The sequence below is a fragment of the Harpegnathos saltator genome, unplaced genomic scaffold (assembly GCF_003227715.2).
Source record: "Harpegnathos saltator strain DR-91 unplaced genomic scaffold, Hsal_v8.6 scaffold772, whole genome shotgun sequence".
In the NCBI taxonomy this organism is placed as follows: Eukaryota; Metazoa; Arthropoda; class Insecta; order Hymenoptera; family Formicidae; genus Harpegnathos; species Harpegnathos saltator.
The window spans coordinates 349,328-366,516 of record NW_020230618.1 but is presented as its reverse complement, the minus strand read 5'-3'; the positions used below and the strand labels follow the sequence as shown (position 1 = coordinate 366,516).

The 17,189-nt window shown below is 51.7% G+C and overlaps 1 protein-coding gene across 2 annotated transcripts in view; it reads right to left on the bottom strand.

Annotated features, from left to right (window-relative positions):
* Positions 1-17,189, bottom strand: part of Fur2 (furin-like protease 2) — a 61,168-nt gene that overhangs the window by 31,805 nt on the left and 12,174 nt on the right. For both annotated transcript variants that reach the window (XM_025306231.1, XM_025306230.1), the window contains exon 2: positions 15,718-16,423. In XM_025306231.1, coding sequence (XP_025162016.1) covers positions 15,718-15,897 — 180 coding nt within the window. In that variant the 5' untranslated portion in view covers positions 15,898-16,423. The remainder of the gene's footprint in view (positions 1-15,717; positions 16,424-17,189) is intronic.

Here is a 17,189-nt window from a genome sequence, read left to right as displayed (position 1 = left end):
TTTATCGCTGTAATAACGCGAACCATCATCTATTTAATAAGTAGATCATCGGGCTTATGATTGACCTGGCTTATCAATATTAATAGTCGCAATTATTAATTTACCAATTTTTCGGATTACACGAATGCGCTACGATAAATTTGCATCTTAATCACGACGCATTAATAATCTATAACAATGGTATTAATAATAATCTCTATGCAAATTGCAAACTAATAGTGACAATTTACAGGAAATAAACATCGATACTATCCCCTCCCCCCTTTTTTCTTTCTTCGTCGGCGGTCATGTGCGCGGAAGAATGCGAGAGGCGTATAATGGTCCGATAATGGTCGACGTCTGTTCGGTATTTGGTAAGTAATGCGAGAGTGCCATTCCTCAAGCGATACCAGTTATCCTTGAGACACAGGAAGGGTCTCGTAACGTGGCAGAAGCGACGTGTTATGGATCGACCGTAAACTTCGTAATCGGCCGCGAGGCGACTCCTCGAGGTGTCTTTCGATTTGTGGACGAGATCGACGGCGGGGCGACTGCGGCCGACGTCGTATATTTTGACTACCCAACAACTGCCATAAACGTAAATTCGTGGACGGCGGAAAAGCGTCAAGCAAAGATAGCGGTAGCGCGCGCAGCCGCTGCGCACTTATACCCGACGCACGGTATGTATATATATATATATATATATATATATATATTCGGGCGGATAATAAAGTGGCCATGGAGACGACGTCATAGAGTCGCTTTCGAAGCTATTGCACGATTATGGAGATCGGAGAGAGAGAGAGGGGGAGAGAAGGGGGAGACAGACAGACGATCGTCGAAGCGGCAAAAATGTGGCGCGACTTCGTAACATCTTCGTCGTTTGAAAAGCGACAAAACGCGAGGCGAGAAAACGGTCGGACGGACATCACTGCGAGCGAGCGAGCGAGCGAGCGAATTCGCTTGAAAGTCACGGGACTTTCACTCGCGCGACGACGACGGTTCCACTTTTTCGCTAATGAGAAGAAGCGGACGGACATCGACAGCACGCGGCGAAGAAAGCGGTAATCATTTCGACCACCGCTCATTCAGCCTCCGGCGGTATTTTATTAATCCTGTCTTCTCCCACACACCTTAATTTTTACCCCTTACCGTTGATCCCTTAAAAAAGAAAATAATGGCTTTCCTCGAGTTATATATGGCGATGTCGAGCGACGGCGAGCGGTACGCATAGATTTCGCACGAATCGCTCTCTACGCAAAAAGCGGTAGAGCGCGCTCACGCCACACACACCGGCGTATAGCGACATCGTCCACGGTAAATGAACACGGTAAAATGTCCGAGGAGAAGGCCTCTCGGATACACTCAATCTGTGCGTCGTCGTACGTGCGGCTGTGATATTTTTCGAAGTTGCTACAGCGCGCGGCGGACTCGCGCGCACGGCGGTCCGCACACGCGACCGTTCGCTTTCATCGGGTTCCACGCGGATGTTCCTCATGGGACGGAGCCGTGGTCTCTGGTTACGACACCAGCAGCAGTCGCGTCGGAAGAACCGGCCAGACCAGGTAGCGCGAGAGCGACCGGAGCGAAAAGGGAGAGGACCGCTATGTGTTCGCTCGCGCGCGTGACTGCGAAACTGTAAGAGCGCGGCGCACGAGTGAATAAGCGCACGCGAACGAATGTAAGTAAGTGATTAAGTGAGCCGGCGAACGGACGCGAGCGGGCGAGCGAGTGAATGAGTGTGTATACTCGGTGTAAATGAGCGCTCGTGAGCGCGCGCGTATGAGCGCTGCGCGTGCACCTAGGAGCAACAAGAACGCAGACGCTCGCGAGTGGGAGCCGAGATAGGCGAGAAAGAGGATGAAGAGAGAGAGAGAGAGAGAGAGAGGGGAAAGAAAGAAAGAAAGAGACAGACACTGACCAATGACGGTGCAACTGGGCTCTCGATAATTCTTGTTTTTATTTCCGTCCGCTGAAAGCTGCGCGAGCACGAACACATTTAATACCGAGAACCGCATCTGTTTCTTGACAACGTGTTGCAACGGTACAATATCTCCGTTAAACGGACGTCCCTGTGTCGTCGGCTGTGAGGTACCGGTTTCTCACACACGACGACGACGTGTACCCGCCGCGCACGGACTTCGCGTGCCCCGCCGGTGGTGAATAGCTTCGCTGACTGAAATAAATACAATAACGCGGAGCACGACGCTATTACGATGTCGTCGCGATGTCCGCGGTTCGACTTATACAACGCGCCGGCCGCTGATAAGGATTCCAACGTCGAGCGAGAGGAGGACGCGCAGGAGCGCGCGCGTCGACGATTTTTCTTCACGGCAGACGCCCACTAATTAGTCCAATTAGCGAAAGCGGAGAGCGGAAAATATTACTCGGGCGAGAATAAGATGAAAAATTTAATGGAAGATAATTAAAGACCGGGGGAGAGGGGAGGGAGGGCTGCGCAAAGTTGCGTCAATAACCGCAAAGTCAAGCCGATCGATCGCGGCAGCTGAAAGGCGCGCGACGAAGGGTAATTAATTGCGCGCGCGTCTACGCACGACACGGCCATATGTGCGCGCGCGCATTTTCGCGTCACGGCGAAATCACGCGTCAATTAGGCAAACAACGCGCGGCGACACGCTCGCCTCGTCGATCATCGCGAAGGTTCTTGATACTAAAGCCCGGTGTTGGCGGCGGTACACTATCATGCTAATGCACAGAGAGACACTTACGGGCTCTGTGTGTGCTTCGTGAGATTCGCATATTAAACTTCCGAAGCCTCGGCAAATGTGGTGGACTCGACCTAGCTCCGCCGGAAAACTCCGGTCGGGATGTGTACGTTCGCTCGTGAAATGATTTCAACGTTTTTTCGCCTCTTTTTTCCAAACTTCGCGAGCGCATCAAGTGCTCGCGATTGCAATTGCCATTGCTTACGAATGCGCGCACGAATAACCTCTTATGGCGGGAGAGCCGAAATGGCAGGATGAGACTCGACGTCACCGATAAAACGAAGGATTCGGGAAAAACGCAAGGGTCTTTTTTATACTCTCATGCGGCATAGCGCGATAAAAGGCCAATATTAATACCGGCGCGCTCTGCTGTCAATTGGCCCCAGTCATGACCGATTTTCAGCACTCGCTTGCGACAAACACTGTTCGAACAAATTTCTTTCAATCATACTGGCGCATCAGATGGTCGCAATTACGAGCCGCCATTCGCGAGCCTGCGATGAAGTAATTCGTCATGACAGCAGCACGACGGTGCATTGTGCGAACATCGCGGCCCTTCGTCATGCTCTTGTCCGGCAGATAAGAACGTGACGAAAGCACTGATTTTTTTCTACATTTTCTCCGTTGCAATATGACGTCGGATATGTCTCACTTCGAGACACCCGTCATAACGGATCACCGTGCGCAAGTTCGTGATTAGCGGCTCGCGATCGTGATGATCCGCGATGCATTCCATCAGGAGAAAAAAAATAAAACGCGTTTTCAAACCGTCTCACTGCGGAGAAACGAACGGACGACCGACTCTCGCGATAAAATAACACGCGCTAATTTCATCTTCGGATACTCGCCGTTATATTAGCGTCTTCCGAATCGGCGGATTAAGGGAGATCCTGGTGTAAAAGCCTAAAAATAAGGGTGTTTTTAGGCAATTTTTTTTAAATAAAAAGCGCGATAAAAGCAATAAATCTTTTTGAGATTTTGAGGGTATATTGTACTACATTTGAAGTATACAATCAAATTTTTTTGAGTACAGAAGTTGCAATATTTTCGAAATATAAGAGCGGATGTCCAAAGTGTCCAAAATTTAGATGCAAATCGGCGGTACACTAGGAAAAAGTATTGTTGCGTGAAGCAAAATTTTGTTGTAACAACAAAATAATTTGGTTCAAATATGCCCAACAAAACTGTTTAGTTCCTGCAAACAAATATCTTGTTTGATTAACGGTTTGTTCGTGTAACGTAATACTTTTGTTATAGCAACCAAAAAGCTTTGACTAAATGAATTTTGCAAAATATACTGTAATTTTTTCTTAATGTATAAAATCTAAATTTTAGTGCACAGAAAGACAAAATAGTATCCATTGGGCGTTATTTTAGTTTATGTAAAATAATATTTCGTTATTATGTAATTTTTATGGATAAAGTAACTAAAAGGCTTAATTTTTATACATCAAGTCCAAGAACAAAATCATTTGGTCCAGAGGACAAAGCAGAAAAATATATTTTGTTGAGACAACGAAATATTTTGTTATATAAAGCAAGATATTTGATTGCCATTAAAAAATGCCTCAACTAAACAGTTTGGTTAGAGATACTAAATTCTTCTTCCTAGTGTAGGAGCACATTCTACAGATCGAAAATTAGAGCGAAAAATGGAGCGAAAAAAAATCTCGATTTTCTCGATCCTCTACACCAGGATCCCCCCTTAATCGCGACTGACGAGCGGACGAAGGAGCGCGCGGCGTCGGCGACTTGTTTATCGGCAATCCCAGCGAGAGTGTTATGCGAAAAATATCGGAATGCATAATTCAGCGCGTACGACCGGGCTTTTAAATATACATGAACCACGTGATTTTGGGTAACGTAAGTTATACTTTCGAAGACTTTGACACTTTCGCGCGCAATTTGCATTCGCGAATTTGCATCAGAAGCACGATTTCCCTTGCGAATTAGCTATGAGGCTGCGTCTTGTACCGGGGAAATACCACGGCGTTCCAGAAACTATGGAACACAACGCGCCGCATAAGATCTCGACCACGACGCGGCGGGCGCGCGCGCAATACAGGATAATACCATTCGATAAATATTCAGACTCGTCTGCGAGCCTGCGAGCCGAAACTTGATTTTTAACCGCGATGCCGCGTGCGCGCGACCGTAACTGATTTTTAATGTACACGCCTGATACACATCGAGTGGCGTAGATACGGAATCTCGTCGCTCCAGCATTTCGAGAATCGCCATCCCCTCTGCCCGTCGACCCAAATCCTTCGCGAGAGCGCCTTCCTTCTCCTCGTAAACGCCAAAATCCAGATTATTCTTTCTCGCGCGACCTCCCCAAACGACGTGAGGAGGCTCGTCGTCTCGCCGCGCCAGTGAGAATTCGCCAGGGTCCGGGAAATTTTTTCTCCAAGCGAGACGCGGCCACACGTCGGGCTGATTTGTCTCGCCCGGCGTGAGAGATAAGCAAAACCGGATCGAGAAAGCAAACGGGGCGGAAGTGGGAGGCGTCGGAGGCCGCGTCACTCTCTGGAGATCAGCGAGGGTGGCCGCGCGCAAACCGCGCCAGCGTCCGACGTCGGGTTGCGAGCGAGCGACGCGGAAGGAAAGTGATTTTCCACGGTCTACCGAGGTGAAGCGATTCGCGGAAATTATGGCAGGAGCTAGAAAGCCGACAGTGTCCTCCGTCGTGCGTTATAATGTATCTGGCGACGAATAAGAGGAGGAAGAGGGGGAAAAGCGCACCTTCCAAACGGGCCGCTCTGATCCTCCTTTCTCGTTGCCGGTGTAAAAATATTTTTAAACCCGACCGACCCGATCCTCCGTCCGCAACGTTGTTGTTGCCGCTGCGTTGCGGCTGCTGCGTGCCATCGGCCGGAAAATATTCCATCTCGCCAAGAATTATTTTTTCCAACCCTTCAAGCTAACTGGAAATTCGAGCGTCCGTTGCGCTAACCTCATCTCCCTCGCTCTCGCTCTCCTCTCTCCACGCAAACGTGACGTACGCTTGACCGCCGACTCGCCACCCTCGGCTTCTTTCCGCGCGTGAGGGAAAAATACTTTATTTTGTATTACCTTGAGTATATATAAATATATATAATTCTTTTATCTTATTATCTTTATTAATAATATTACGATTAATCCTCCGTATCGTGTGTATTTCTGTGTGTCCATTATAGACATCATGTTGAACATCGTTATATTATCGTTACATTATGCATCTATAATGCATCGTATAATATACAAATCAATAAACAAGTGCTAAAGCGCATTCGAAACGTCCCGCGTCGCACTCGTGACGCTACAAGACCGATATCGGCTTTGAGTTCTGACGGAAAAATCGATGCGAGCTCATTGCTACGAATTACGTAACTTTTAATCGGATCATGCTGCAACTCCAGCTCGAAATATGGCGCGTGTACGCCCGCCTCGCGATGGTCGGTCTCATTCGACAACAGGACTCGGTCGTGTATCAAAAACATTTTCCCGTGACTTTACGCACGTGATCGCAGGTACTCGCGTTTTTCCCGCCGAGAAAAGAAAGGAACTTCACGTGGACCGGCGTAAAGGAGGGGGTGAGCCCGCCGTGGTTGAAAAATATATATCACTCGGCTGCAAGCACACACACACACACACATCGCGCACCGTAAATAAGCACATACAAGTAATCACCGCGTGGGTGTGGAAATATAAACGACGAGGGAACGAGTACAGGGCGTTTCACGCGATGTAACTCGTCAGCACGCGGCTCGATACAGCCGCGTAAATACAGCGCGACGTAATCAGTTCCGGGCGAATGGACGCGTGTGTACAACAGGTTCCTCGTCTCTCGAGCTCCGTTGCGGGGAAGGGAACCGCAAAGGCTGCCGGTATTTCGGCGGATAACACGAGACTTTTGAAGCGAGCCGGTATACACGTGGGGAGGGGGGGAGTGCATACGGACGAGCGGTATACACACGCGCTCTCACACACGGATTCCTTCGTCTACACTGCAGCCATGCAGTGTAAACACGTACGTGGCGCGCGCGCGCGAAGGAGCACGAAGCTCTCTCGAGTGCGGTTATACACGTGGGAAAGTCTCGCGACCGCGTACACGAAATCCTTTCTCCGCGAGTGGCCTCGCCTTAATGCCGCGCATCGAGCGCCAACTTTTCTGGAGCAGACGAGCGGACCGCCCTTCGCGGTGCACGCACACGCACACACACACACACACACACATACACAAACATGCACGCGCTCCTAACCAGCCGCCCACCCGGCTATTATTTACCTAACATGGAAAGCCGAGCGGAGGAGAGCCTGCTGTAAAATCACGACCGCTTAGATATCGTTCATAACGGCGCGCGATCGCGATCGCGACCCGGCACGTCGGCTCGGGTCACCTCAGAGAAGGGCGCTCCACCCGACCGCGAGTTGCGCACGCCCGGCAAAGAGAGAGAGAGAGAGAGAGAGAGAGAGAGAGAGAGAGAGAGAGAGAGAGAGAGAGAGAGAGAGAGAGAGAGGGAGGGAGGAGAGAGAAAATAACCGTGTTACCGACCCGCAGTCAATTCCGACGAGCTTAATTGCCTGCCTTGCGAAACGATTGATACCGCCGGCAGTTTGATTTCGCGATTATACGGGCCCGACGTTACGTACGCGGCGCGTGTCAATAGCGCGTCGCGGCCCCATTCTTCGCGTGTGAGCGCGCTCGATTCTCCTCGGGCGGATTTCAGCGTGTTTAACGTTAAAAACGGGCGGTCTCCTTTTTTTCTCTCAATTAAGCTCGGTGTAAGTATAAGGGTCTGGAGCGCGGGTGCTTACCATCTAATTGAGTGCCGCTACTTTGCTAACGTAAACGTCACGCTCTTTCGCATTGCGCAAGATAAAGGCACGTAATTTCCCGTCGGACCTGCGAGAACGAGGGAGGGAGGGAGGGAGGAATTAGACGCGTGTCAGCTACGGGGCCGACCGCGATGTTACATGACGTTTATCGATTGCGAGCCATTACACGCTCGCCGGTGAATAGCCGGCGTCGTTATTAACGTTACTCGATATTGCGAAACTAAATCGCAGCTACGCGATACGCAGAAACGGGAGCGGACCGATTGGAGGAGAGTCGATCGTTTTTCCGAGAGGTTCTCCCCGCTACCTTTCTTCCGAAAGAGCGTTCTTCCGCCTAAGAGAGAATTCTCTCATCTGGCGTCGAAACATTGGGGCGGCTGCCAAAATCACGGTGACAGCCTGCCACCGAGAACGAGTCGGCGTGAGTGAAAAAGATCGTCGACGATTCCGGGGGCTATCCGGCACGACGGCGAGGAAATTCACGGTTGGCGAAAAATCGCGATACAAGATTTCGCTCAATTTTACGGGTAGGGAAAGAGCGAACGGCGGGTGAGGGCAGAGGGGACGAGAGCGGGAGAGAGAAACGGACGACGCGCTCGTGATATGCCAAGCCCACCGCAGCAGAGCTGGGAAGAGTAATCGCGTTACTAACCCGCCGTAAATTCCGGCGAACCTAAGCGCGCTCCCGCGCACGCGCGCCTTGCGAAACGTAACAGGTACAGCGAGAAATTTGATACTCGCGATTACCCCGGCCGGGCTTTTCGCCCGGGGGTGGAAGGATAATCAATTGGCTTAACTCGAGCGCCACGCCAAACTCGATCGTCACGGCGCGGAGAACGCGCGTTCTCCGCGTGTGTAATAATCCACGCCTCGACGCTGATGGCGACGGTATGTTTTAATTTCACCCTGTCCCCCTCCCCCCCTCCCCCGACCCTTCCGTCATTACGTCCAATTTAGCCCGTCTGCCCGCCCGGGAGCGCGACTACCTCGGCGAGAGCGGTTTGACCGTGGTTGGACGAAACTTATTACCGCCGTAGGAAATGAGACGGAAGGTCCTTGTGCGCGCCAAATTTCACGGGCTCGGATTTATCGAGTTCGCTGTTATCGAGTTTACTCGCACGGCCGCCGCGGGCGAGAGCGCGAATCCGGTGAGCCCCCGGCCTGCGGGGGGAGTGACGAGAGAAGCATTCAGATAATGACCTCGGAATTCTTCGAGTTCCCGCGGGGAACGTCGAAACTTTCGTCCCCTCGAAAGATACAACTCCTCGCGCTGCGCTCGAGACGACGCTTAACGTCTCGGGACAAATGACAACGTAAACTAACGAGGTTAATTAACGTGAGGTACGCGTTAGTCGCACTGCTTTAAGGTCTCCATCTCCCTCCCCCCTCCCCCACCTCTCCATGCGTACTATACACGGAGCGTCGTCTCTCCGCAGCCTCTTCGATCCGCCGCAAGTCGATACGTTCCGCAAAATAGCCCGGCACTGTCGCTTTACATAATGGGCGGATTTTGCAAATTTGCATACACCTCCGCGCAGCGCTCGGCGCGGCGCACCGGATATTGTGAGAGCACGCGCGGTTGTCAAACACGAGTTTAACATTTTGTCAGCGTAGTTCAGGCGGACTTCTTTCCGCCGAGCGGCTAAAACCCGCGTTCCTCCGTCGTCCGTTGAACGCCGCGAACTGTTTGCGTCTAGTAAAGCGATTCCCAGAAAAATCGATCGCCAGATCGACCCGCGTTCCCTCGCGTGCGGCCCAGTGAAACTTTCCCCGCGCTCCGAGAGAAAGAGAGAGGCGGGGGAGTGGCGAGAGTATATGATATAATATTAAGAAAAATTCGTTCGTCTCCCGCGTGAAACGCGACGCTTGCTCTCGGAGCGACGACAGGACTCTCCCTCTCTCTCTCTCTCTCTCTCTCTCTCTCCCCCTCCCTCCCTCCCTCTCTCTCTCTTTCCCTCGTCGCGATAGTTTCTGCGATTTTCTCGCGGTGTTTCCACTTCCAGCGTTGCTCTCTCCCGCTCTTGGGTGCTGCTCCACCTGCAGCGCCAGCCACATTTTTCCAACAACGAGCGCTAAAGTTTTTATCTCGTCGGGGGAATGACGTACGGGGATGGCGGGGCTCCCTCTTTTCACCGCAGCGCGTTTTATCCGCGCGTCGCCCTGTCCTCTCTCTTCGCCCTTGGAGCCGCCGCCGCCGCCTCCTCCAACATCCATCCAGCCATCCACTCACTGCGTCAACCCCCAGTCTGTCGGTCGGTCGGTTTCGTGTTTCACACGGAAAAGAACGGCGTACTGCGCGAGGGAGGAAAGAGAAAAAAAGAGAGCGAGAAAGAGAGGGACGCGAAGGGAGGAGGCAGAAGAGAGAGAGAGAGAGAGAGAGAATACTCTCCTCCCCCGCGGTCCTGCGAACGTATACGTGTCGCGAGATAAAAGTTTATTACCGGGACCTGGCAAATGCAGCCACTAGCCGATGCATGCTGGATGCATGACGATCGTTCCGTTCCGTGCCATGCCGTGCCGTGCTGTACCTCCACTAGCAACCCCCACGATCGCCCACCCTTTCGCATCCCTCGCCCTCGTTCTTTCTCGTCTCCCGTAAAGTCGCTCGTACAATGAGGGTGAGAGGATGGGCGACGCGCGAGGAGAAGACGGAGGAGTAGGTGGAGAAGCGAGGAGGAGGAGGAGGAGGAGGAGGAGGAGGAGGAGGAGGAGAGGAGGAGGAGGAGGAGGAGGAAGAAAAGGAAAAGGAGGACAGGATAGCACGATACCGCTCTCGCGGAACGTCGACCGTTATCTACGGGCGGTAACGACTCCCTGTACGTCCGCCTGGCCGATAGTGTGTGTTCCAAGTTGAACTAATAAAAAGGAATATCCGGTCGTCTGCGCCGGCCGTGTATGAATAAGACTTCGCGCGTATGGGAGAGAGAGAGAGAGAGAGAGAGAGAGAGAGAGAGAGAGAGAGAGAGAGAGAGAGAGAGAGAGAGAGAGAGAGAGAGAGACTTCCACGTCCAGCTCCGGATTCGGATAATTACTTTCGCGTGTCGCGAAAATTGAAAGAATAGGCGAAACTCGCAAGAACGGCGGAAGCGCGACGTTCGCAGGATCGACAGTTTTTACCGTTACGAAAAATCTTAATCGCTTTTATATCGCCGGCCCGGCGCGGCAGAGCCGGACATTAATGCGTGATTTAAACGCTGTAATGAGATTGAATGTCAAAGATAAATTTCTCGTCGACGTGCAAATTTATGCGCGCACGATAAATCACCGAAATAGCATCTTTCGTCGGACGCCCCGCTCTCGCGACGTTTCATCGTTATGCGCGCGCACGCGAGAGGGAGAGAGAGAGAGAGAAAGAGAGAGAGAGAACAGGCTTTTTACGTTAAATTTCAGATAGTTCATCTTAACACTCGCGCACAACGGTCGCTCGGTAAAAACAACTTGTATTATGCCCGGTGCTTATAATGCTTTACTGCTCACGAAGACGTGATAAGTTACAATGAAGAGGTACGCTCCTACTCGGAATGTTTCTTCTTTTCACATTTTCCGCGCTCCCTGGCTTCTATCCGTAACTTCCGCGCTGCAATTCATCTAGCCGTAAAGTTTCACATCCAACAGATAATGTGTTCGACGTAAGAACGCGAAGAACGACTTTGCGCAAGCGAGCGAACGAGTAAGAGAGAAAGAAGAAACGAGTGAGAGAAAGACTCGCGTTTTTCTCTCTTTCTGTACCCCCCCTCTCTCTCTCTCTCTCTCTCTCTTTCTAGATCGCTCATCTGGCGGCGATCGGAGAATATCGGTGACGGGATCGCGTATAACCGTACACGGCAAAACTCTTCCGATTTTACACACGCCGACATTCGATTCGGTTCGATTACTCGTGCTCGTTCAGTGGAATCAAATTTTAGAAGCTCATCGTCAGAGCCGACGCGCCGAGCGAGGATTTTCGCAGCAAAGTGTTAAAGCGGCGTAGGAAAGACCGGAACTTAATCTTCTGCCGCCGGTCCTTTCAGTGTATGAACGGATATAAAAAGTTTATTACTCGTAACTAGAGGAACACGCGAAAGCGTGTGAATATGCCCGGGGATGAATAACGGGAAATTACTCCCCCGTACGATCGCGATTAAACGCACTGACTTAATTACGTTATGCAAATTTCGTCAAATTTACATTGAGGCCAATCCTCAAAAAGAGCACCAAAAATGTAGGAATGATACATACGGAAGCGGCAATTTTTAAACCACACACGCGCGCGCGCGCGCGCGCAGCCACTTTCGTGAAAGAAGGCGCGCGTACATAGTCAACATGTCGAATTAACGCGCAATTTGTATGTTTACCGATGAAATTCGTTTCTCCGCATTGCGCCGTTTGCAGCGCCGGTGTATATATATATATATGCCCGGGTCGGAACTTTAGTTCCATAATTATCCCCGCAAATTCCGTCGAATTTGAAGGGTGCCGATGAAAAGTGCCGTGATAAAACATCACACGGACTACACCGTTCTACCTTGATACCACACAAATATTCGCTCATTGCGGGCCCTCTTCAAGCTCCGTGAAAGCTTGATATTTTTAGAAAGGATTTATCGCGCGCAGATTACTTAATATATTCGATTTTGTCTCAATATTCCACCTACATGAGATTTTTCGCCTCCGAATCTCAGCCAGCGATGTGTTAATTACATAACTCGCCCAACTGCAAGGCGCACGAGATGAGCGAAAATGAAAGACTACGGACAAATAAAAGGACAAACTTTCTTTATTCATGACTTTTTCATCGCTCATGAAATTCATTACTTATTATCATGACTTATTCAGTATCTTTTTCTTCCTTCATTCGCCTTGGAAATTCTCGCGGGATTTAGAAATGCAAAATAGCGGAAAAGGAGCAAGTTGTGAACCAATAATCGGATATACATGAAACCGTAATTAGTGGTCACACGATAACGACGAACTGCACGCACCGGACTCGAATATCCGACTCGCAAAGTCCGTCAAAGGTCCGCCAACATCTCGGAAACCTGCTGTATAATAAATGATTCCACCCACCTGGAAATACATGTCGTGTCGCTGCCCGCATCCTGGCCTCCTGCGTCTATGTCCTGGCTTCTCGGCCCAACATCCTCCAGTCCAGTGGCACTGACACCGACACTCGCGTGGGCACGATCCGATCGAACGTACAGATACCTACGTACACGTGTTAAATAACGCGAGCCCGGCGAAAGACTGATTAAACACTTCGAAGAGACCGGGCGAGATATTTTAATCGCCCGACGAAAGCGATCAATTAACGTTACCGACGCACGCAGCAGCTCGCGCGCGATGTGCGTGTCGCTCGCCGGCTCGAAGCATAATAAACACACTCGGGCAGGTACGAGACGCGCGAGAGCATGTTTATTCACCTTGAAGTTCCGGGACGGTTACGGGAGCGCTGATTGTTTAGATTCCGCGAGTAATTCAATGGCAACGCTCGGTCTTTTTTCGCCCGTTGTTTTCGGGGACCTTCGCACGCTTGCCCGCGCGACCGAAGGTACTGGAAGAACGGGCGAAAAAAAGCCGAGCGTCACCGTTCAACTACTACTCTACTCGCGGAATCAAAACAGCTAGCGCGCGCTCTCTCTCTCTCTCTCTCTCTCTCTCTCTCTCTCTCTCTCTCTCTCTCTGTCTCTCATAACGTCCCGATCTTAGAACGTTATACGTTTCTGTATATTTTGTCGGCTCGTGAAATGCCACGTCTCTCATATCGACATCGCATTAATTAACACGAGTTCCTCCGATCGAATCGTATCTGGGCGAATGTCAGTGCCATGAACCAGGATACGGAATGCCACAAGCAATCATGAGCAGGATGCTGGCTTGGAAAGCCAGAATGGAGGATGCGGGCAGTGATATGCCATATATATTTTCAGATGTATATATATATATATATATAGATATATATTTTATATATATTTGCGCCAATGAGAAAAACAATAGATATGGATTATGGGAGAACAGAAATTATGGTTTTGTTTGTCCATTAATTATTCTTGCCCATTAATTTTCGGTAAATTATTCGATATTTATTCATCGTACATATTTTATCCGTAATTGAGCAAGTTATACAAGTGCACTGTTTATCGAAATTAACGTAAAAATCAAACGCCAGCAGAATATTGAGATAATCGCTTATTCCGTTCTGATAATGTGACCCGATGCATATTCCAAGAGGATCTCTCGAGAATCTCTCTCTTGCCGGAGGTCCGTCCGAGAGAGGGAAACCGCGCGGCCAGCGCGTGTTGTGCACGCTAGAAAACATTTTATACCGTGACGGGGGTCTATATTCCGGCGCGAGCATTACAATTACATAATTTGCATGATGTTTCGATACTCATAAACAACGTCGGCGTTTTTGCATTTTAAATACGACCGGATCCGAAATGTCGCGTTGGATACGTCGTTTCACATCGCACGGCGGATATCGGATGACGCGGCGGCAGTTGAAGAACGCCTCTGCATTTCGATCGGCGTTATTAATGTCGACTTTGCGCTAATTAACGAGATATCAGACATACCGAGTATCGAAAGAACGCGAGGAAACACGATCGGCCAAACGGCCGATTTCAGCTTTCTTCGGAGAGCGTTACGACTCCCATTTCCTCAGCGAAAATGAAATCCGCACAACGCTCCGAACCAAAGAGACGCGAACTTCCGAGTCACCCGGTATATGTCGGCCGCCGTGCCCGTATCGGTACGCCGACTAATATGAACGAGTGTTTAGCGTGCGATCGAGCCGTGCGAGCGAGTATTTAACATGCGATGTTTCTGTCGCGTCCGCGTTGCCTGACCGCGATCAACGGCCTCGGATGTACACGATACACCCGACATTTATCAGCCTCGTCTTATCAGCGCTAAACCGAGCACGCTTCCCGTATCCAGACAGACAACGGCGAGTTGACTGACGCAAAAACGAAACTGGAACGATAACGAGCCGCGTTAACGCGATCTTTCCTCCTCTTTCTCCTTCCCCCCCCCTCTCTCTCTCTCTCTCTCTCTCTCTCTCTGCTATCGCTGCAAAGAGTCGCATTCGTCAGGTCGATCAACGCGGGGCCGGAGCCGCATGGACACGCGAGAGGCGATTGCCTCATGTCGCGACTGGGCGTCGCGAAGCTCCGTTTCTCGATCAGAGCTCCCGAGATCCCCGGAGGCAATTGAAAATTAATCCCTCCAAAAGAGAAGACGACGACGGGAGGATCCGCGCTGACATCTTGCAGGCGCTATCTTTTTCGCGAGACGAGCGCCGAAGCTCGGTGAATAATGTGAAGACGCCACGTTAAATAGTAATTTCTAGTACGGGTAGCGATAATCTCCGCTGGACACCGGAGGACACCGCCTCCGGCGGAGTCTCCATCCAATCTGTCTCGTTAGATCAACTTCCCCGACTGTCCCGTCGCCCCAATCCGTCCGACATGATCGACACCCCGCGGTCCGACGCCGACGGTGCAGCGCCGTAACATCGTTCGTAACGGAGCATCTAATCTCATCATCGATGAACCGGCTCGAATGAATGTCAATACGCGATTCGACGCGCGGAACGAGCGCGCGCCGCAAGCAAGCCGACCTCGCGGCAATCTCGCGGAGTGCAAAGGCACTCGAGGAGCTCCGCGGCGGCTGGGAAACGTCGCTCACTCCGACAGGAAATCTCGCTCGGTCTTTCGCTCGGCTTAAAGGGAATAAATTTTCCCCAGCAGGATTCCGGGATGACTGCGCGCCACGGAAGTTCCTCGAGCGATCCCTCGAACAACGGCCCTACCAGAAGTGCTATGTAAGATCCGATCGACGACAATCATCGTCACAAGCATTGACTAAGTTCCCTGCCTCCTGCTGAAGGCTCTGTCCGTCGGAGGAAGCTACTCCGCAAAGCAGCTTCACCTACCGAGCGCAACCGTTACTCCTGTATATTTCCCCCTTGCGACAGAGAGAAGTCACACACGTATGGCTTCACCCTCGAATCTCCGTCCCGACTGACACCCCCACCCTCCCCCACTTCCTGGCCGGATCCGACGTAAAAATGTTATCGGGATTATAACATTACTGAAAATGGTGAAACGCGATCCAGAGACTCCAATTTCCCGCTGACATCGCGAGGGTCGAGAATTCCCTTCGGAGCGACGCTCTCGGCTCCATCCCTATCGAGAAGACTGGATCCAGTACTCACCTGTCCATGATTGTCGAAGCCTCGCTTCTGGGCGATCTCGTCCGCAGCTTCCGGCCCGCTAGGCACGTAAACAGCAAACTGATTCGAGTAGATGGCCGCTGGTCGCGATCGCGGCCTGGGCTCGGATCTCGCGCCGGCCAACAGCAACGCGCACACCAACAATGTCACTCGGAGGATCATGTCGCGGAGGACGCGAGCGCACGACGAGTCTCTCGCTTCTTCTCACTTGCTTCTTGCTGTGCTCCCGGGCGACGACTTCGGCCGGCTCGCGTACGCACGCACGCACGTTCGTTCGTTCGCAAGTCGCGCTACCTGAGCTCGCGACGAGAACGCGGGGCGACTGCTCTCGGACGATCCTCGGGCTCGCGAGTCTCACATCGGAGCCAACGCGCGAGCTTCGGTCGACGGATGGACGCGACGTCGTTTTCGCACGACCGGTCGAGTCGAGCGCCGCGGGTCGCGGCTCGCGAGAAACCGTGCACTGCGCCTCGCGAATTTCACTCGTCGTCGTCGTGGTCTTCGTCGTCGTCGTCGTCGTCGTCGTCGTCGTCGTCGTCGTCGTCCTCGTCGTCGTCGTCGTCGTCGTCGTCGTGGTTGTCGTCGTCGTCGTCGTCGTCGTCGTCAACGACGAAACGCCGCAGCTACCGAGTGAGACGGGCGGACGACGATGGCGGCGGGCCGGGCGCTCCTCGCTTCTTGTCTTATCCTGCAACACAAAGAGGAGGAAAACCACAGGTTATAGCCGGTGTGCATTCGTGTCACGTGCGCCGAGTCGGAAGGACGCGGCGGGAATTCTTGCGGCGGTCGCGTTGCGATATTAATTGTCACCGAGCGGGGGACACGGAGAGCGGCAACGGAGGGGAGCTGGTTTTTCCTGCTTCTTGACGTGCGCCGTGGATTTGCATTACAATGTTTCGCCATGAGCGCGAATGTTTGTAAACTTCCTTCCTCTTCCTCTTCCTCGCGCCTATCCTTTCTCTCGTTTTGCGGAGGCGAGGCAGGTGCGGAGGTGAGGAGAGAAGGAGAGAAAAGGAGGAGAGGAGGCGGTAGCGAAGATTAGCGAGGCGAGTCGTTTGACAACCGATGTGTCTTGATTCGCGCGCGGCCGGTCGATCGATCGTTCAATTTCGACGGATAGATTTCGACGATTATTCGTCAACGTTCGGCGCGTTAACGAGACCGCGACGGATAAACAAACGGTTAACGCGGACGGAAAATCGCGGGAATGGAATGATTCACGGTGATAGGGGAGCCACATCGCGTCCGCGAGTCATGACGGAATATAATTAAACTTGCGTGGGCGCGCGCGGCGCAGCGTAATCCACGGTTAATCGTCTAACGAACAGCATCACAATGACGGATCCCGGCCGTCCATTTTCCCGCATTAACGGATAATTAATAAAGTTCGATGTCTATTTAGCTAACTTGTTTGACTGGACACAGCCGGGCGAGAGCGGCAGGTCGGCTTACGA